General features: G+C 51.1%; 3 protein-coding genes across 5 annotated transcripts; 1 reads left to right on the top strand and 2 right to left on the bottom strand.

Moving 5' to 3' along the window:
* Window positions 1–504: 504 nt before the first annotated feature.
* Window positions 505–6,074, bottom strand: LOC148326584 (tripartite motif-containing protein 54-like). 3 transcript variants are annotated; one of them, XM_088310542.1, is made up of 9 exons: window positions 5,730–6,071; window positions 5,077–5,249; window positions 3,897–4,080; window positions 3,464–3,559; window positions 3,148–3,381; window positions 2,178–2,200; window positions 1,975–2,099; window positions 1,498–1,706; window positions 505–1,432 (listed from the first exon to the last, which is right to left on the bottom strand). In XM_088310542.1, exons 1-9 carry the CDS (start codon window positions 6,069–6,071, stop codon window positions 1,358–1,360), a joined length of 1,461 nt encoding a protein of 486 aa, XP_088166668.1. In that variant the 3' UTR covers window positions 505–1,357. The 3 variants fall into 3 exon arrangements, with proteins under 3 accessions (XP_088166668.1, XP_088166669.1, XP_088166670.1); XM_088310543.1 differs by lacking the exon at window positions 505–1,432 and having other exon boundaries at window positions 1,597–1,759; window positions 5,730–6,074; XM_088310544.1 differs by lacking the exon at window positions 505–1,432 and having other exon boundaries at window positions 1,597–1,756; window positions 5,730–6,073.
* dhx9 (DEAH (Asp-Glu-Ala-His) box helicase 9) lies at window positions 5,184–19,486 on the top strand. The gene is made up of 31 exons (XM_088310214.1): window positions 5,184–5,229; window positions 6,295–6,393; window positions 6,529–6,728; window positions 6,958–8,424; window positions 8,762–8,906; window positions 9,044–9,184; window positions 9,259–9,385; window positions 9,847–9,980; window positions 10,061–10,209; window positions 10,686–10,732; window positions 10,832–10,968; window positions 11,527–11,616; window positions 11,685–11,846; window positions 12,394–12,471; window positions 13,059–13,250; window positions 13,462–13,603; window positions 13,689–13,771; window positions 13,854–14,010; window positions 14,383–14,483; window positions 14,548–14,761; window positions 14,846–14,940; window positions 15,245–15,318; window positions 16,150–16,302; window positions 16,391–16,551; window positions 16,620–16,731; window positions 16,798–16,959; window positions 17,023–17,150; window positions 17,348–17,577; window positions 17,651–17,766; window positions 18,565–18,765; window positions 19,225–19,486. The coding sequence occupies exons 5-31, from the start codon at window positions 8,802–8,804 to the stop codon at window positions 19,484–19,486; spliced, it is 3,753 nt and encodes a 1,250-aa protein (XP_088166340.1). The 5' UTR covers window positions 5,184–5,229; window positions 6,295–6,393; window positions 6,529–6,728; window positions 6,958–8,424; window positions 8,762–8,801.
* LOC148326583 (dnaJ homolog subfamily C member 5-like) lies at window positions 6,433–7,813 on the bottom strand. Its single transcript, XM_088310549.1, has 5 exons — window positions 7,730–7,813; window positions 7,478–7,598; window positions 7,179–7,392; window positions 6,906–7,092; window positions 6,433–6,698 (listed from the first exon to the last, which is right to left on the bottom strand). Exons 2-5 carry the CDS (start codon window positions 7,582–7,584, stop codon window positions 6,601–6,603), a joined length of 606 nt encoding a protein of 201 aa, XP_088166675.1. The 5' UTR covers window positions 7,585–7,598; window positions 7,730–7,813; the 3' UTR covers window positions 6,433–6,600.
* Window positions 19,487–19,538: the final 52 nt, after the last annotated feature.

The raw sequence follows: 19,538 nt of genomic DNA, 5'->3' as shown, positions 1-19,538 counted from the left end.
CGTTCCCTCACACCACACTCTGAACTCCACGCACAATTGATTCGACCAGAGCGCAAAAAAAGAACATTTGAACATTTCCATTTTCTCACACACGTGACCAAAACACAATAAAGCCAAGGGCGGATTTCCATTGTGGTCCTCCGTCCAACAAAATATTGCAAGACTTTTCCAGCGTCTCCTGCAGCGTCTATCTATCTATCAGTGCTGGCAAGTGATTAATTTTTTTAAACTAATCACAAAAAATTCCATGATTAATTGCGAATAATCACATTTTTCAACTACAATTTTTTTGCGACGCTTGGAACAGATATTTAAGAAAAATAAGATGCCCTTTATTAGTCCCACAATGGGGAGATTCGAACCCAGGCCTCCTGGGGCGACTGGGTCCTGAACGCGGCGCCTTAGACCACTCGGCCATCCTTGAATACTTGAATAATAGCTTGGAATTGATGCAAAATCACCAAATATGAAGTATATTTAGAATCAGAATCGGAGTCATTCAAATACTGTTATAATACCTTTCTTTGATTCTTGAATACAATGTAAATGGAGACATCTTTACAGGCATTTTTCATCAAAACATTTCTAAAAACTGCCCACCAGTGCCACACTCCAGCAGTGTTGGTTTGCAAGGCCCAGTGGTTAACTTGAGCATGGTGTTTTGTTCTGAAACTTGCTAAAGATGTACAGCCAATATGGCGCGATATCTGCTAAGTATGCAAATTATTTATGAAGTAAACCAAACTGAGTTAATTGAGTTAAAATATTTAACTGATTAAAAAAAATGTTGGCTTAATCACCTGAGTTAACGCTTTAATTTTGACAGCCCTAATATATATATATATATATATATGGAGATCTATACAAATCTTCACATTCGTGTCATTTTTTTTTTTTATAGCTTGTGTTGCCCCGCAGATTTCAGACTATGGTCCGTCTTCAGAATTAACCGTGCATGCGTCTGAACGGGCTCTTAGAATTGATCGACCTTTCAAGAGGAGCTTTCTCGTCAGCCGAGGTGGTCCAAAACTCGGTTGTACGTTTCTGTTCATTATTTGTCCAGCCGTGATGTCATAAATAATTGTATTATGAGGGGGATTTATTCAAGTAGGATTTCACTGAAGGCCAACGTGTGACGTGCACGGCCCACCACTGCTGTCGGGGGCCAACAATTTTTAGGAAAAGGCCGGAACGTTACAGCGATCTTGACCGGAGGGCGGCGGGCTGAGTGGCAAAAAAGGCTTAAGTGGCCAGCTCTGTACTTTTGTCTTTTATTTCTTGACTTCACTTTGGGACGACGTGGGTGGGGCGAAAAGGACAGAAGGAGGATGAGGACGAAGAAGAAGACACACAGTCACTAGTGGTTGAGCCAGCTGAAGGAGAAAACGTGTTTGTTTGTGTCATCGGCATCGTCGACTTGAACAGAAGCCGCCTGCGCCGCAAAAAGATGATGATAACCATGAAGAAATCAGCCAATCCAGGGCAGTGATGTCATACCTGAGGGGCAGGGTTTGTGGCAGGTGGGGCTGGAGGGGGCGGGGCCTCGTTGTCTGCAGGTTGAGCTTTGGTGTGTACGGTCAGAGGGGGCGACGCCACAAAGGCTGGCTGCTGCTGATTGGCCGAGTGCACCAACGTTGCTCCGCCCACTTTGGAATTGCTCCCTTCCACCACTTTGTCCTCTTTGTCGCCGACATCGTTGTCATCCACTAGGGGACAGTGTGCTTCCGCTTTAATTGACAGTTAGCTCGCAGCTAACCTGCTAACAGATGAAGACATGCTCACAAATGATGACATGCTAAAAACACATGCTAATTGTTGCAGAATGTTTGTTGTAACGAACATAAGCTCATGAATGCTAACACGCATGTTAGCAGGGGCAGCTGTCAAATGTAACGACATGCTAAGGCAGCGCTAACAAGTGTTGGCATGCTAAAGCGGACACGATGTCGAATGCGCTCTTGCTAAGCGTGTTACTTCTGACGAAGTTAACGGCCATCAGCGCCCTCTTCTGGCGTTCAAAGTTGGCATGAAGATGCTCCATCTTCTCGTATCCCGACTGGACTTTTTCCAAATTGGACGTGTCACTTCCCGCCGCGATCCTGGACACACGCCCGACCGAGCTGACGCTTAGCGGCACATCGCATCGGCCGAAATTGAGCATGTTGATTGTAACTCACTTTTGCAGCAGCGACTTGCTGTCCTAAGAGAAAAAACAAGAAGGATTTTTGCATCAGTGATTCAAGTCCAACAAAACATTTTCTAGGCTCTGTGACACCATTTCATTTTGATCTTTGATGCGATGTGCTTTTATCAGGTTGGAGTTGGGATTGGAAACGGCCACATTGACATTTGCCATGATTGGTCGTTACCTTGCGCTGCGCAACTGTGATGTCATTTTTAGTGGACAGAAAGTGACAAAATGGCCGCCACCAGAGATGTCATTTGCTGCTTAAGTCATATTTCACAAACGCAACATTTGATTGCAACGAATCGTGACTTCCCCTTTAAATGTCTGGCATGTTTCTCATGAATATGCAAAGTTTTTCTGTTCTTCGTTTGTCATTTTGGTCATCTGGCGTGTTTGGGGCGGCGTTGCGCGTGTCGGGGCGTTCCCGCCTCGCCATCGACTCATCCGACAATTCGGGAACCGAAAGTCGTCCGCGCTCGGCACGCGTCGTCTTTTTTACGCCGGGTCTCGTGGTTTGTGTTTGTGAATTTGGCAGATGCCTCACCGGGCCTTCTTGCCGTTGTTAAATACGACACCAGCATTGGCCAATCCCTCATCAATTCATTGAACAAATAGCGAGGACGCGTGACACTCTCCGATGGATTAGCGCAGCCGGCCGGCTACATCATCTGCAAGGCGAGTTGACGTGCCGACGTCATGCACGAACCGCAACGCGTCTATTTGTGCTTCGGCGACGTCACTCGAGCGTGCCGCGCCTCAGACCGCCCGATTGGGACGCAAATGAGGCACGCCGCTCGGATTGGCCGAGAAAAGACAATTTCCAAAACGGACCGTGACGTCCAGTCCTACCAGCGAAAAGTCGATGGCAATCTTGCAAACGTGGCGAGTGCCCTTGGCAAACTTTTGCGTTTGGCGACTCGACCACGAGCGACTTGCGACTTGGCCGTCGTGAGGCTGACCTGCAGAAAGAGCGCCATCTCGGCGCGCTCCATGATGTCGATGGCGTTCTCCAGGAGCTTGGCGGCGTTCTCCCGATGTTGGCCGTACTTCCGCCGCAGTCCCGCGATGTAGTCCAGTTTTTCCTGCTGCTCTGCGCCGATGCGGGCGTTCAGCTCGCCTTTTCGCTCCTCCAGCACGGCGAAGAGGTGGTCGAACGACTCGCACACCTTGGACTTTTGTCGGCGACCGTTGTCCTGGAAACGCGGCCGACCGAGACTTCCGGTTTATCGGAATGCTGGTGAAGGGTTAGGTACGGCGCCGTGAAGATGAACTGACATTGACCGCACGGCACGTGTCGTCCAGCTGCCCCATGACGGCCTGAATCCTCTCATTGGCGCCCACCAGCAGCGAGATGCCCTCGCTCAGCTCGGCCTGCGCGCAAAAAAATGATCCCAAAAGAGAAGGTCAAGAAATGAAGTGGTCCTCCAAAGTATTTGTTGATGTGTGCCTCCAAGGGGCGTGGCTTAGTGAGTGACATGTGGTGTTTCCTTTTTGGATTTGTGTGTTGGACTCTTTTGGTCTCCCATGACGGGGAACATTTCTGTCTCAAAACGCGTGCTCGCGTTTCATGCTCGTTGACTGGAGAACTCAAGAAAATCCAAAAAGGCTTCAATAGAACGACTTGTTTGTTGTTTGCACGTGCAGTATTCGCCGCAACGTTGGAAAATGCCAAATCGTTGCGTGTGAACAAGACGCCGTCGGCTCTTACCTTCTGTTTGGCGAAGACCACGTCGAGGAGCGCCACCTGGCACTCTTTGTGGGCCCCAAACACTTTGCAGAGCGAGCAGGTGGGCACGCCGCAGCTCAGACAGTAGATGTTGATCTTCTCCTTCTCGTGATGCTCGCACACGGGATGCGCCGCCGCCACGGCAGGAAGCGGCGACGCCGCCTTGCTGAAATACGCGACGGTGGGAATGCGTCTCAAACTTTTCCAGGCCTCACGTCGACACATTTTTACAACCGCTATGTTTTGTGTTATTCGTGCCATATAAACACGAATAGATGCCACATTGTCATTTTGCAGCCTGCGTTTGAGGAAGACCGCAACGGAATTTTCTGCAGTGGACCCAAAGTCTACACGCTGCTGTGTTCGCCCACGTTTTGTCATGAAAAGAGAAAAAGCCACATCAGGATTGTGCTTGCAGGCAACAAAATGTCGAGAAACGCAGAGTAGAAGATCTGAACATTGTCAGCTTCCTCAGAGGCGTTTATTTGAAATTTGTGCGATAGCAACTCAACGTTACATAAAGCTGAGGTGGGTACAGACCACGTCAAGATTTGAAAACTAATGAAAGAATCTTCAATTCAAGTCGAAGAGTGGAATTTTTGTGCCGACTCAGTTAGGAGGCGAGCGGCAGTATTTTAGACCAACCGGAGGAGCTTGCGGGCGGGCCGGCTGACTCCAAAATAAAGAGCATTACAGTAATCCAGCCGAGATGGAACAAAGGCAACACATGTTGAGAAATAGAAGCTCGACTTAAGCCAGATGCCTTCAAAAAAATTAATAAATAAATAAAATGAAATAAAATATTCAATTTGACGTTCCAATTTCAAATCAAACCCAAATTTAAGAGCGTTGGCTTTGGGCCCAAGTGAGCAGGGTGCAAACTGCAGCACTTTTGTTTGCTTTGAATCTGTTTGAGCGTCATTGGTTCATTGTGAAAACAGCTCCATCCTCAGTTACTGCATAGGAGGGTGTGCACACTTTTGCCAACACTTTCGAAAAAAAGATTCCTCGTTTTTTCATTTGAGCTGGACAGTTTTTATGGCAAGTCTTGATTTGCCCTGGCCCCTTTTTTTTTTTTTCTGGACACAGTATTTCAAAAGTCTATTTATACAATTTAAGGGTGTGCCGACTTTTAATAACCACCAAGCGTGAATTTGTGTACCTGCCACTTTTTTGCTTGTACATGTCAATGATGTTCTCCACCAGCAGGTTCCTCTGCAGCCCGTAGACGCCGTGGCGATCCAGAAGAACCTCGTGGCGGCACGATGGGCAGCGGAAGCGACCGCCGGAGGGCGCTGTGGAGCCGCTCCTGGAGGTCAGGTAGGGGTTGGCTGCCTGTGGGCGGACCGGGGGGGGCGGGGTCATGACGACTGAGCACCATTCGATTGGATTTTCTTCACAAACATGGCAGAAAATTCAACAACGCTCAATGGGTTAAGGTTATTATTAAAAACGCGTCAAGTAAAGCTGACATCTGATTGGAGAAAATGAGAAGGCCGCAAAGTGGAAGCAGAGCGGCCAAGTGAAGAGAATCAAGTGTTGGGAATAAGTGAATCCAGTTTCCCAGAAGAAGAAACATTCGGACCAAGGTTGGCCAACCACGAAGGCATTTTCAGGATCAGTTCCTCATGGACTTCTCATCGATCACTCAACTATGTTCAGCGAATCGCGACACCCGAGCCGGCGCCGTTGTTTACAATCAGCCAAACGCCACAACTTGATCGGCAACCCAGCAACCCATCTATCGATACGCACGCTCACTGACCCGAGCCGGGGGTGCGACGTCACCCGTCGTGTCCGTTGCATGAGGCTCACCTGGAAGACGTCGTTGGCACACTTGCGACACAGGTTGTGTTGGCACGGTAGAATGACCACGGGCTTGGAGAACATCTCCAAGCAGATGGGACAGACCAGCTGCTTCTCCAGACTCTCCATGGCGCTCGTCACGCCGGCCAAGACCCGGACGCTGTCGACACCGCCACACCGAGGAGGTCGTGATCTCGTGGAGCTGGCGATCCAGAGGACAAACAATGAAGGAGTCAAGCAGGAAATGGAGTGTGTTCTGTTTTTAGACACACGCACGCGCACATGCAAGCACTCAGCTGTTGCCATGTCGACGTGCCCATTTATGTCCAAAGTCGGGAGACATGAGCACATGCGCGTGTATGAGAGGGGGGGGGGCTGCCGTCAAACCTCAAAGTCCAGCACAGGCACTGCTCTCTCTCTCTCTCTCTCTCTCTCTCAAGAGCTCGCTTTACCTGCCGGTTAGTCGAAGCACTTGTGACTAAGAAAAACAAACTGACGTTCAGGACCTGAAGTTCATGCGTGTGTCATTTAGGGGCATTTGCATTTGAATCATTTCTTTTTTTTCATTTCTCAGATGTAACCACGATGAGCTTTGTGTGGCAAGTACGCCTTCCATTGGTCCATTTTGGAACACGTTGAGAGGTCAAGCAGGTCAAATTATGGCGGCCAAGCGGTGAGCAGAGGAGTCTACTCCAAATATTTTCTTTCTTCAACAACTTTATTGATTACATTGAAATTGAAGTCTCGTGAGCACAAGAAAAAGAAGAAAAAATAAAGAACTGATTTGGTTTTCGCCATTCGCTTCTAGAAAGCGGCCAAGTCACTCTAAAGAAGAAGAAGCAAAGTTGTTGCCATGAAGTTGTCATGGTAACGGACATCATCAGGTGTAGGCCTCTCCATATCTGCGACGTCCATCTGAGATGAGTTGCGTTTTCTCGCTGGCGTTGGTCGGCTGCTGAACGATCGGTGCGTTCACATCTGCGCGTGGAAAAAAAAACAATTGACACGGTAAGTCAGAGCACGCAAACCCGAGTGTGTGTGTGCGAGTGTGTGCGCGCGTGAGGACTGAAGCGGCACAAAAGATTCTGACTTCTCATTCGGTTCACACAAGATGACGTCATGAATGAGCCACGCACTGCCTGCAAAACATTTTGGGCTGAATTGGCGAGTGAGCTGACTGCTTACCGTTGGGCAGGTGTTGTAGCTCCTCCTCTTGCTCTTCCTCCTCCTCATGCAGGTCTCCATAGTGTGTCTGGGCCTCCTCGTGGGCAGGGGGCGTGGCCTTGAGGCGCCCGCAGCAGCAGTCGCAGCAGCAGCACAAGCAGCAGCAGCAGTAAAATCCCGTCAGCAGCCCGCACAGCACAAACAATGCCTGGACAAACGCCAAACAGCCACGCCGTCATTTGCTGCAGCGTCAGCGCCAAGGCGACTTCCTGCGGCTGCCCCGACCGACCGAACCTTGGCCCACCAGGTGGTGAGCGTGAAGTAGGCGTTGACGTTGTCTTCTCCGAACTGTTGAGCCACGTAGAGTCCCAGCGAGCCGTAAGCATCGTAGATGTTCCTCTTTGCCGGGTCGGACAGGACGGCGTGGGCCGCGTTCACCTCCTTGAACTTCTCCGCCGCCTCGGGGTTGTCCGGGTTCTTGTCCGGATGGTAACGGAGCGCCAGCTTCCTGCCAATGCACGCGCACGTGCTAGCAGGTAACACAAACACACACACCTGCAGCATGGTGAGCGCTGAGTGGGCGTGGCTCTTACCTGTACGACTTCCTGATTTCATCGTGGCTGCATCCCGGTTCGACGCCGAGGAGCGCGTACAGAGACTCGCCCGACGCCGACATGGCTCGCTGCCTGCTGTGCGACATCCTGACACCATCACCTGACCGCCACAAAAGCTCGCATTATCAGAAAAAAACGGGAGAACAGTGGACAAGAAAGGAGAAGAGAAGAGAAGAATTGAAATGAAGATGAGAGGAAAAAGACAAAGAGAGCAGAAGAGAAAAGTGCTACCTGTGTTCCCGGTTCTGGTGCTGGTGGTGTCTCCTGGTCCTGCTTGAGGAGGAGTGTGAGTCCATGAAACATTCAGCTGCTGGGCTCAGGTGTCTGGCAGTGGTATCCGCTTTCACATCACTATGGAGACCAATAACGAGGAGGAGGAGGAAGAGGAAGATCTCACCTTGACGAGCAGGGTCCAGGGGAGGAGGCTCCTGTGACATTCCTCCTCCACAACAGGAGAGGGTGCTGTTGCACAAAACAAGAAAGCCGGCTGCCACCAAAAACAGCATGAAGACAAAGACGTGAATGGGTTAGCATAGCGCGTGCGTATTGGCTACATAGACGGGCGCATTGGACAAGGGCAAGAAACCAGAACAAACGCGTCTCCTCGTCTTTCCTTCTCCAGTCTAGCGTACCCCCCCCCCAAATCCAAAACCGAACCCCACAAATAAATACCCATCGCGTGATGGACAACGATCCACTGCTCCCTTGTGTGTTTGTCAACAGTTGAGCTGTGTTATGCGTAGGTGACGATCGTCAGTATGCAATCCTATCAGTAGGCGGCAGCAATTCACTAAACGTGTGCGTGAAATCAAGACGAAGGCGAAGAAGAAGAAAACGTGTCCGTCGCGACCATCGGTCACACGGCTCAACCACAGAAACTCGCAGGCTCCACATTTCATCTTTGCTCACAGGAGCAGCACTAACACGTGAGTCAGAAATTCTTTGGGAACAAGCTAAAGCTCGGTGGTGACGTCAAACTCTGCGAAGCTGACGTGAAATGCTTGAACGCGCTGAGTGGCTCCGGCGAGCTGCAAAGAGGCTAACTAGCTTAAGCTTTCGCTCTTTATTTAGAGCTATACACAGAATCAACATTCCAATTTTTGAGAAATGAGACCGGCGTGTGTTTAATTGAGATTGTTACTCTCTTTGTATCTGCAATGAAGCGAGGCAAGGCGATGCAATTTGGATTGTGCTCTTCATTTTGTTGTGTTGTACAATGTTTTGATGAAAATTGTTTTTTTTTGTGTGTTTGTGCTTGGGCAGTGTTGCTGCAAGAGGAGAGGACGCTCCCCTCGTCTTTGCCATGGCAGACATCAAGAACTTTCTGTATGCCTGGTGCGGCAAAAAAAAATTAACGCCCAACTACGACATCCGCGCCGCTGGCACCAAAAACCGATTCATGTGCGAGGTGTGTTGATGTGTTCCCAAGAGTGTTGCTGACGCGCACGCACGTGGTGTCGTCCTTGACCTCCCATTCCTAAGCCGGCACCGACTCGTCTATCATAAGCGCATGTTGGACTCATGTGGCGTTTGCGTGTGGCGCAGGTTCGAGTGGATGGCTTCAACTACACCGGGATGGGCAACTCCACCAACAAGAAGGACGCTCAGTCCAACGCCGCTCGGGACTTTGTCAACTTTCTGGTCCGAATTGGAGAAATGAGTGGCGCCGAGGTTCCGGCCCTCGGCGTGAGTCACGCGCCGCACCTCCATAAAAGCGTCACATACTGTATATAGACCGACCGAGTGTTTTGTCCGGGCAGGTGGGCACGCTTGAACAAGCGGCCGTGCCGGGCGGCGATCAGCCCAGTCGAGGAGCCAAGATCTCGTTTGGAAATCTGCCATCCGGCGGGCCGCTGCCTCCTCACCTGGTGGTTAAGGCGGAACAAGGTAACGAGATGGATCGCCGTCAGATCAATACTGGCATTCTTATAGCTAAACTCAACAGCAAATGACAATAACTTTCGTCACAGCAAATTTTCTTCAACGGGATGCGACTTTTTTAAATTGGAGAACTCGCAGATGCATTTGTGATTCGAATCATTACGAAGCAAAACAACGTTTCATTCAAGTCTAATCTTGGCGTAACAACTCTTAAACTGACATTTGAAGCAAAAATGTTGCTCATACACTTCCAAAGCACGGGTCGATGTTTGAAAATAGAGATTCAGTCTGCTTATTTTCGGTTGAGCCTTTGGACGAAGTTTTAACAGCACCCATAAAAGTAGAAATGAATCCTCCAAATAGTTGTCGATTAATCGTTGCAGCTCCACAACCGTCAACACAACTTCATTTGGCGCTTTCACAACAGCTGCAAGCAAAAATGTTTTTATTTGGTGTGCGCGTTGCAGCGGAGATGGCGGCCGGTCCAGTTCCAGGCGTAACCGGACTGGGCTACTCTGGCGGAGGAACTGGAGCCGACTGGGAACGCGGTGCCAACCTGAAGGAGTACTACGCCAGGCGGGATGAACAGGAAGCTCAGGCGGTAGGGCGATGCCCACGTGCGCCTCCGTGACGGCAACAAGACAAACTGACCCGGTGGCTTGGTTCTTTGCCGCCCTGCAGACTCTGGAGTCAGAGGAGGTGGACCTGAACGCCAATCTTCACGGCAACTGGACTCTGGAGAACGCCAAAGCCCGTCTCAACCAGTTTTTCCAAAAGGAGAAGACCAGCGCAGAGTATAAATACAGCCAAGTGGGGCCGGACCACAACAGGTCTGCAGCGGAACTTTTGAGCGCAAAGTCCAGACGGACGAGCGGCATCGTGGAGCCTCGCATGGTCCTTCAGGGTCTCACTGAAGTGGATCGGTGCCAGTTCTTAGCCAGCATTTCGGCGATGCCGCTCGTCCGCTTCTGGTGACCTTTGACCTCGCTAGCCTCTGTGTGTTTTTCTGCTGGCCGGCTGTGAGGTCACCGATGTCAGCGGCCCGGCGTCATCAGAACCCTGAGGGAAGACACAAGAATGGCTTTAGAAGCGCTAAAGTGTTCTGGTGGAGTTTTGAGATCTGTTCTGATGACGCCGTCGCCGCCGGACGTGCCGGGCCGGGCCACCCTCCCGGACCGGGCCGGCCCTTTAAAGCTCAAGTCTGGCAGAAAAGCACACAAAAGTAAACGCCGTCAGGTGAGTTGACTGGCATCTTTTCTGGTGGATGACGCTCAATTTAATTTTGTGTGTGAACGCACGCGTTCAGGAGCTTCATTGCCGAGATGCAGCTGTTCGTCCGACAACTGGGCCGCCGTAAGACATCGCTCGCCTTGAGTTTTTTTTTTTTTTTTTTTACGTGAAACAAGGGCGGCTGCTCAGTAACGTGTGTGCATGCGCGTGCGCCCCCTGCAGGCGTGACGGCGCGTGAGCACGGCTCCAACAAGAAGCTGGCGGCGCAGTCGTGCGCCTTGTCTCTGGTGCGCCAGTTGTACCACTTGGGAGTGGTCGAAGCCTACTCAGGACTCACCAAGAAGAAGGAAGGCGAAAGTGTACGGTGACACGGTCGCTGCCATTTCTTGTTACTTAGTTTGGTGTGAACATGTTTTCAAACAAGCGGGGCGAGTTTACAAAAGAACGGTTAAGTGTCGACAACCTTTCAGTTTGGAACGAGTGTAGGGATAGACCTTTTTTTTAACTTTCAAGGCCGATAAACTAAAAGTTGTGCACTTTTTGTTTGACTTTTAAAACTAAATTGTCTATTTTCTAAGATCTAAAACATCTTTAGCATGTAATTCACTAAAGTTGATAAATAAACATGTGCCTCCATCACTACTAATAATCGGTATCGGCGCTGAAGAAAGCAGATCGGTCTGCCACTAAACTAGCGACTTTATTTCCTCTTAAGAAAGCAATAAAATGAGCGTGTTGGAAGGCAATCACGCCAAAAAACAACCCAACAAACTTGACCACGTGTTGCAAAGTTGAGCTGTTGTATGTGCTTCCAACAATAGGCATTACTGGTGTCAACGGTTTTTTAGGATATTTAGAAGAAAAAAAATGCTCCACTTTGATTTTGATGGTCCCACGTGTGTTGTTTCCGTCTTCAGCTGGACGTCTTTGATGTGCTGGTGTCTGCGGACCTCCAGCAACAGCTCAACGTGACAGTCCAGGAGCTCGGGGTGCAGACCCCCCCGCCTGTGAGTCGCCTCCAACAAAAGCCGCTTTGGTAATCCCGTACATGCTCCTAATGACCGCTTCTGTCCAGCCCGCAAACCCCGGCGAGTCTGTGTCGTTGGTTCCCGCCAAGATGGCGGCTTTCGAGCCGTCTCAGCGACAGAGCGGCGCGGGTGTCGTTCCGTGGTCGCCCCCACAGGTCAACTGGAACCCCTGGACCAGCAGCAACATTGACGACGGCCCGCTGGCCTTTGTGAGTAACCTGCGCGAGGTCCATATCCCCGTAAGACACTTCAGGAGACACAAGTTAGCTCTGAATTGCCAATAAAGCGTAAATGCTCAAAATGGCTTGAAGGCAAACTTTAGATCTTGACAGCCTTGCTGTTCCGTGAAGAGAATTCAGTGACTTGATTTATTTGATGTTCTTGATCGCTAGCCTTGTAGCCACCTAACAGCGCATTCTTTGTTCCCACAATTCAGTTTTATTTATATTGCACTTTAAAACAAGCAAAAGTGCTGGCCATGGAGCAAAATCAATCCATCCGACCATTTTCTACCGATTGTCCGAGGTGCTGGCGCGAAGGCGGCCGCGTTCAGACTTCCCTCTCCCCATCCACTTCTTTCAAGTCTTCCGGCGGAATCCTCAGACGTTCACAAACCAGCCTGGAGACAAACGTCTCTCCGGCGCTCTCCGGGTCGTTGTCAAGGCCACCGGCCGATAGCACGTGCCCGGAACATCTCACCGGAAGGCGTCCTCATCTGAGTTGCGATTCGTCTGTGTTGCTTCCTGTTTGTCGCAGTGCACGCCGGAGCAGATCAGTCAAGACCTTCAGCACGAGATGACGGAGCGACTGGCGCACGACGACGAACTTCACAAGGTATCTGGTCCCGACCGACGTGTTTTGAATGCAAAAGATGTCGCCAAAAGTGGCCGTTGTGAAACGACGGTCTCGTTTCAAATAAGCAATAAATGGACTTTGTCTTTGGCCTGTTGAATTGAACGCAGCAAGCTGGCGGGAAGCCATGACACGTTTCTCGGACCTTCGGAGCATTTTGGTCACCGTGCCACGTCGATAAACATGAACGAAGACGCGTGTGTTGTTCGGAGTCATGATGTCATTTCTGCAGCTCACATTGAGTTGAAACTTGACAATGTTGAGTGCGGTTGGAATGACGTCAAACACAAACATTAAATGATGAGTTTTGAGGACGTTTTCTTGTCGCGTCACCTTAAGAGAATCTGCTCCCAAAAAAATGAGTAGTACAAGTTGATAACTGGAGTCGCTTAAGTTTGCTCTTCTCTGATTGGCTGACAAGTTTCAGCTCAAAATGGCCACCAATAAGCTCCCAGGGGCTGAAATTCTCAAGTTCAACTTTGAAAAATGGAAATTATTGGCGAGGCGAGCTGCTCAACGTGACGCGACATTTTTTGAATGTTTTTTTTTTTTTTTTTTTATGCGCGCAGATGCTGAGCGAGCGCGAGCATCTGCCCGTCAAGCAGTTTGAGGACGACATCATGTCCGCGGTGGACGACAACTCGGTGGTGATCATCAGAGGGGCGACCGGTTGCGGCAAGACCACTCAGGTCCCTCAGTACATCCTGGACCGCTTCATCAAGGCGGGCCGAGCCGCCGATTGCAACATCGTGGTCACGCAGGTAACTTGAAACGTGACGGCGCCCACGTTTTGCTTTTCCAAGTCCACTGGGATCTTGGTAGGAATGTTCGGGAGGCGTTTTGCGACAATGTGCCTTTGTTTCAAAAGTAAACGGGCTCTTCTCTCGACCGTCGTTTGTGTTTTTCACTTAAAATGATTTCCAAAAATGCACTTTGAAGACATTTTTTTCTTTCTTTTATTGTTGCGTTCAGCCGAGACGCATCAGCGCCGTGTCGGTGGCGGAGCGCGTCGCCACGGAGAGGGCAGAGGATCTGGGCCGGAGCTGCGGCTACAGTGTCCGCTTCGAGTCCATCCTGCCCCGCCCCCACGGCAGCATCCTTTTCTGCACCATTGGTATGTGGACCACTCGGGCGCCGCGATGTAACGTGACGCGACGTGACGCGACGTGACGCGACGTGACCGTTGCGCTCTCCTTCAGGCGTGCTCCTGAGAAAACTGGAAGCGGGAATTCGTGGAATCAGCCACGTCATTGTGGATGAGATCCACGAGCGAGACATCAACGTGAGCCGCCGCCGTTTGCGACCGCTTGCCTCGCCTCGCCTCGCCTCGCCTCGCTCACGTTTGTCCTCACGTGTGTTTCCAGACGGACTTCCTGATGGTGGTCCTCAGGGACGTGGTCCAGGCCTTCCCGCAAATACGCGTCATCCTCATGTCGGCCACCATCGACACCTGCATGTTCCGAGAGTACTTCTTCGACTGCCCCATCATCGAGGTGTTCGGGCGCACCTTTTCCGTGCAAGGTAGGTCGGCCATGAAAAAAAAGAGAGAAGAAAAAAGCTTCTGCTGTTCCAACTTGTTGAGGTGCGCACAACAACCGACTCGAGTCCGTTTGCAAAAACGTCGTCTTGGACATTAGCTCCACTTGCGCCTTTTTTTGGTCCCCATCCGGCCTTTTTCATAAAAATTGACCCCGTTGTGCTTGACAACACATGACGACAATTGCGTTCAAAGCTTGCTTAACAGCTGAAGAAATTAAGCAAAGCAGGGTAGAGAGAAAAAAAATGGCAAATATGTTATTTTGCGTAGCGTGACCCGACGTGTGCGTTGTGGGCCAAAAGCGCTTTAACATGCTGACGGACGAATTTAGTTTTGCTTGTGTGCGCGCTGTGCAGAGTACTTCCTGGAGGACTGCGTCCAGATGACCAACTTTGTGCCGCCACCGCCGGACCGCAAGAAGCGAGACAAAGATGAGGAAGGCGGTGGAGACGAAGACGTAAGCGCCGCCGCCGCCGCTGCCGCCGCGCGTAGCTGACGTGCGTCTGCCGGTGCCCTCGCAGGTCAACTGCAACGTGATGTGCGGGCCCGAGTACTCAGCGGAGACCAAGCGCGCCATGGCGCAGCTCAACGAGAAGGAGATGTCCTTCGAGCTGGTGGAGGCGCTGCTCAAGTACATCGAGACGCTTCAGGTGTTGGGCGCCGTCCTCGTCTTCCTGCCCGGCTGGAACCTCATTTACGCCATGCAGCGCCACCTGGAGTGCAACCCTCACTTCGGTACGTAACGGTCGCACGGCGGCGCCCGAACGGCCGACTGCATTTTGTTGACTCCGCCCGCTCGCTCTCTGCTTCGGCTTCCAGGCAGGAGCCGCTATCGCGTCCTCCCGCTTCACTCGCAGATCCCCCGAGAGGAGCAGAGGCTCGTGTTTGAGCCGGTGCCGGACAACGTCAGGAAGGTTGGTGACGGCGTCACGTCGCTTGCTTACGCGTGATCGCTGCCATCTTTGGCGACATTTAGTCGGAATTTATTGACCGAGCGCGTTATCACAATGTTGACAAACATTTGATCAAATAATTGGAGATCATTTTATTTTGCATTAAAATATACCGCAACACGTCGCCAAACTTTGTCGCTGGCCGATGCATCGAAGCTCGCCCACGCCGACCGCGGTGCCAAACTTTTATCGTCAAGGATGGCAAGCGATTTTCAGCACTTTGGATTTGTGCTTGCCGTGCGTCATGTCACGTTGCCGCTTGCAGGTGATTTTGTCCACCAACATTGCCGAGACCAGCATCACCATCAACGACGTGGTCTACGTCATCGACTCCTGCAAGTAAGTTCTGTCGAGGCCGCCGTCACCGTGCTGGGATTCACTTCTGCGACCTTTAGCACCAAGATGGCCCACGATCTAGAAAAAGGATCTTCGGGTTTGGGTTTAGGCTGTGATTTTGGCCTGTGACAAATTCAGGATTTGTGGTGCCCCAATAAAAAAAACAAAACAAGGAATCTGCCGTCGCAGAGTGTTATGTTGTTGAACAATATAGAAATCGCTTGAAATGGCAACTTTCTGTCTTGAGGCAGCACGAAAAGAAATCAAGAAAGAAATGTGGTCGTCATTTTAGACCAAGAGGAGGGAAAAAATGATGCAATTCCTAAAACGAACAAGTGCATCCGATTCGATCTGCCGTAAACCCCCCCCCCCACCCCCCTCCCCCCTGAAAAAAAAAAAATTCAACAACGGAATGAACATCCTGCTCGACTGGTGATTGCATCACTTTGGCCAAGTTTAGTAACGTGGATGGACGTACGTCAGATCCGTCTTTTTGGATACGCTTTTCAATCCGCTGGTGCCTTGAGATGTTTGTGGTTCCGTGACCGCAGCGCCATCTCAAGTCGTCGCTTTCCGTGAGAAAGAACCACGATGCAATCAGCCCGTTCCCCGCCCCAAAAAAGAAGTCAAATGTATTAATCACAACTAAGTCTCAAAGGGCTTCACATTGCCGCAGTTCACAAATATTAAGGAAAAAAAAGAAAAAGCGGCGTTAGATTGAGGCCTAAGTTTGAGATCAAATTCAGAAATCAGGACAACACCCGTCGTGGCTTTCTTATGTGAACTTGTGACGACTCATTTAGTGCGAATAATGGATTATTAACGTGCGTGCAGGCAGAAGGTGAAGCTGTTCACATCTCACAACAACATGACCAACTACGCCACCGTGTGGGCCTCCAAGACCAACCTGGAGCAGAGAAAAGGGCGGGCCGGGCGAGTGCGAGCCGGATTTTGTTTCCACCTCTGCAGTCGCGCGCGATTCGACCGGTACGACGACGACGACGGCGTCCGTTCCGATGACCACGCCCCCGTGGCGTAACCGTAACCGTGCGTGTGCGTGTGCATGCGTTTGCAGACTGGAGACTCATATGACGCCCGAGATTTTTCGGACTCCGCTGCATGAAGTCGCCCTGAGCATCAAGCTGCTGAGGCTCGGCGCCATCGGTCACTTCCTCTCGAAAGCGATTGAGCCGCCGCCATTGGATGCCGTCATTGAGGCGGAGCACACGCTCAGAGGTGAGAGTGCACGTTTGCGCGCGCGCACACTTTGGCGGCCATGCAACAACGCACACGCTTGCGCACAGAACTAAACGCGCTGGACTCCAACGATGAACTGACTCCGCTGGGGCGCATCCTGGCCCGCTTGCCCATCGAGCCTCGTTTGGGCAAGATGATGATCATGGGTTGCATCTTCAGGTGCGTTTCCTCCACTCCCCGTTGCTGCTGCTTTGGCTTCCTGTGCTGATGTTTGCGTGCGTCTAGCTTGGGCGACGCCATGTGCACCATTTCGGCGGCGTCCTGCTTCCAAGAACCGTTCATCAGCGAGGGAAAGCGTCTGGGTTTTGTCCACCGGAACTTTGCGGGCTGCCGCTTTTCGGACCACGTGGCGCTCTTGTGCGTCTTCCAGGCCTGGGACGAAGTCAGGTGGGTGTGACGTTGACGCCGTTGACGAGACGGGACGGCGTTCATCCCGCTTGTCTGTTTCAGAATTAACGGCGAGGAGGCAGAAAGTCGTTTCTGCGAACACAAACGTCTCAACATGGCCACGCTGCGCATGACGTGGGAGGCCAAAGTCCAGCTCAAGGAGATCCTGGTCAACTCTGGATTTCCCGAAGGTTGGAAAAGTCAAACCGTACCAGACGAATCAATGAAAAGTCAGAAAGAAAATTTTCCCCCTGCCACTTTTTTTGCCCAAATTTCTTAAATAATCGCCACGGCTTAATATTATTTCACGTTAACGTTTTTTTTTTTTTTTTGGGGGGTGTATGAAGATGCTCACTTTGCTCTGCCGTGTGTGCCTATGTGGTGTCAGAGTGTCTCATGACGCAGACGTTCACGGCAATGGGGCCGGACAACAACTTGGACGTGGTGGTGTCGCTGTTGTCATACGGCGCTTATCCCAACGTTTGCTTCCACAAGGAGAAGCGGAAGATCCTCACCACCGAGGGCCGGAACGCCCTCATCCACAAATCGTCCGTCAACTGTCCTTTCACCAGCCACGACCTGGCCTACCCGTCGCCCTTCTTCGTCTTCAGCGAGAAGGTGCTGCTAGCGTGTCGCGTTTGCATCACGTGACGCATACTCCCGAATTGACAACTTGTTTGGGTGTCGCCAGATCCGCACGCGAGCCATCTCTGCCAAAGGAATGACTTTAGTCAGCGCGCTGCAGCTTCTGCTCTTCGCCTGCAAGAAGGTGTCGTCCAACGGAGACGTGGTGGAGCTGGATGACTGGTGAGAGGCAATGCACGTGTATCGCACGGTTAGCAAAAGTATGTGTGTGTGTGTTGTAAATGAAAAAGCACGGCAACAATCTTGGAAATCGGACGAGGATGTTGACAGCTGACGGAGGAACCGTCCGTCCTGCTTCGTTGGCGTCACTCATGGCGCTTGGATGTGGCTGTTCTGAAATGTTGCAATGAAATCAGTCTTCAGATGTTAGATGCGTCCCAAAAGCGGAAAAATTAGCATCAAAGTCCCCGAATTCCATGACAAGTGGCTGAATTTTGGAACACCAAAAGTTAGCTTCGACCGCTGCTTGCTAAGCAACAAAAAAAATAATTATTTATTGATTTATTTTGTTACTTGATGAATGTCAAACTCCACACTTGTGTTCAGCTCCGATTGGTTGTTGCACATCGTGAACCCTCAAATCGTCCGAAGAAGCACCCATTCAATGTTAAGTGGTGGGATTGAGACTGAAACGGTACTTTTGGCTGCGTGACGTCACACTGACACACTTTTACCAATCGATGATTCTGATCTGATCTGCCCATTTTGCGGCTCGTCCGATGGCCACATCCAATATGGTGGATGTGCTGACGTATCGCTGAAGAAGGCCACGCTCCTCAAGGCGCCGTCTCCGTTGAATTTTGATGCGTTTGACTGCCTCAATACTCCAGCATGAGCAAACAAGTGCTTTTTTGTTGCATCGTTTACGTTTGGCCTCAAGTAGGCAATTAGGATTTCGTCCGAACGTAAAGTACAAGCGTGACTTTCCGGGTTCTAACGGGTCATGTGACACACACACAGGATCAAGCTGCGCATCCCTCACGAGACGGCCGGCCACATCTTGGCTCTCCGGGCGGCGCTGGAGGCTCTGGTGGTGGAAGTGAGCAAAGAGCCCGAGTACATCGCCCAGTTGGACCAAAGCAACCAGCGGCTGCTCAACCTTATCCGACACCTTTCCAAACCTTCCGCCGCAGGAATCAACCTGGCCGCCGCTAACCACAGGTGAGCCGCCAGGTCGCAGTTTTGTGATTGAAGAGATCCAATTTCACTTGAAGAAATGGGCTGGCAGCAACCGACCACGTCCAAATTAAACGGGATCGTGAACCAACGCGAGGGCCATGCCGGCCATGTTTGGCAAAATCTGGTGCCGACATGGAGTGCCAGTAGAGGGCGACCACTGCACTCAACTCAAATAGTGGCGTTAAATGAAGTTTCATGAAGCGTCCGATCAATTGGTCATGGTTCAAAGCTTCATGGCGCCACCCGGTGGTCAAGAATCACATCACCTTTCATGAGTTGTCTTACTGGTTTCGTGTTCTTTTGATGAAATCCCGTGTCGGGTTAGGTGTTGCAAATTAGCAGCCTTAAACCTACTGCAAGCACAATAAAAAAAATTTTCCCCCTATCATGACTGTTGATGGAAGTAAACAGCAGCTACGATCGGCCATTGTCTCTGCGCAGGATGGGCGATGGCCCTCGGCCCCCCAAGATGGGACGCCTTGACAGAGGAGGAAGAGGCTACCATGGGGGCGGCGGTGGAGGATACGGCGGAGGAAGAGGATATATGGGAGGCAGCGGCAGAAGCTACAGAGGGGGCGGCGGCTACGGTGGAGGAAGAGGGGGCTACCGAGGCGGGGGAGGGGCCTACTGGGGCGAAAGTGGAGGATATGCAGGGGCAGGGGGCTACCGAGGTAGAGGGTGGGGCGGCCACGACGGTTATTAAGAGGAAAGGTTGCTCCGCTTTTGTCGACTCTTCTTTTTCTTCAATAAATCAC

This window comes from Idiotropiscis lumnitzeri, chromosome 12, assembly GCF_059441095.1.
Source record: "Idiotropiscis lumnitzeri isolate Australia: NSW breed Sydney's pygmy pipehorse chromosome 12, RoL_Ilum_1.0, whole genome shotgun sequence".
NCBI lineage: Eukaryota > Metazoa > Chordata > Actinopteri > Syngnathiformes > Syngnathidae > Idiotropiscis > Idiotropiscis lumnitzeri.
Note: the sequence above shows the minus strand (reverse complement) of the source record. Positions and strands in the feature narration are given on the sequence as shown.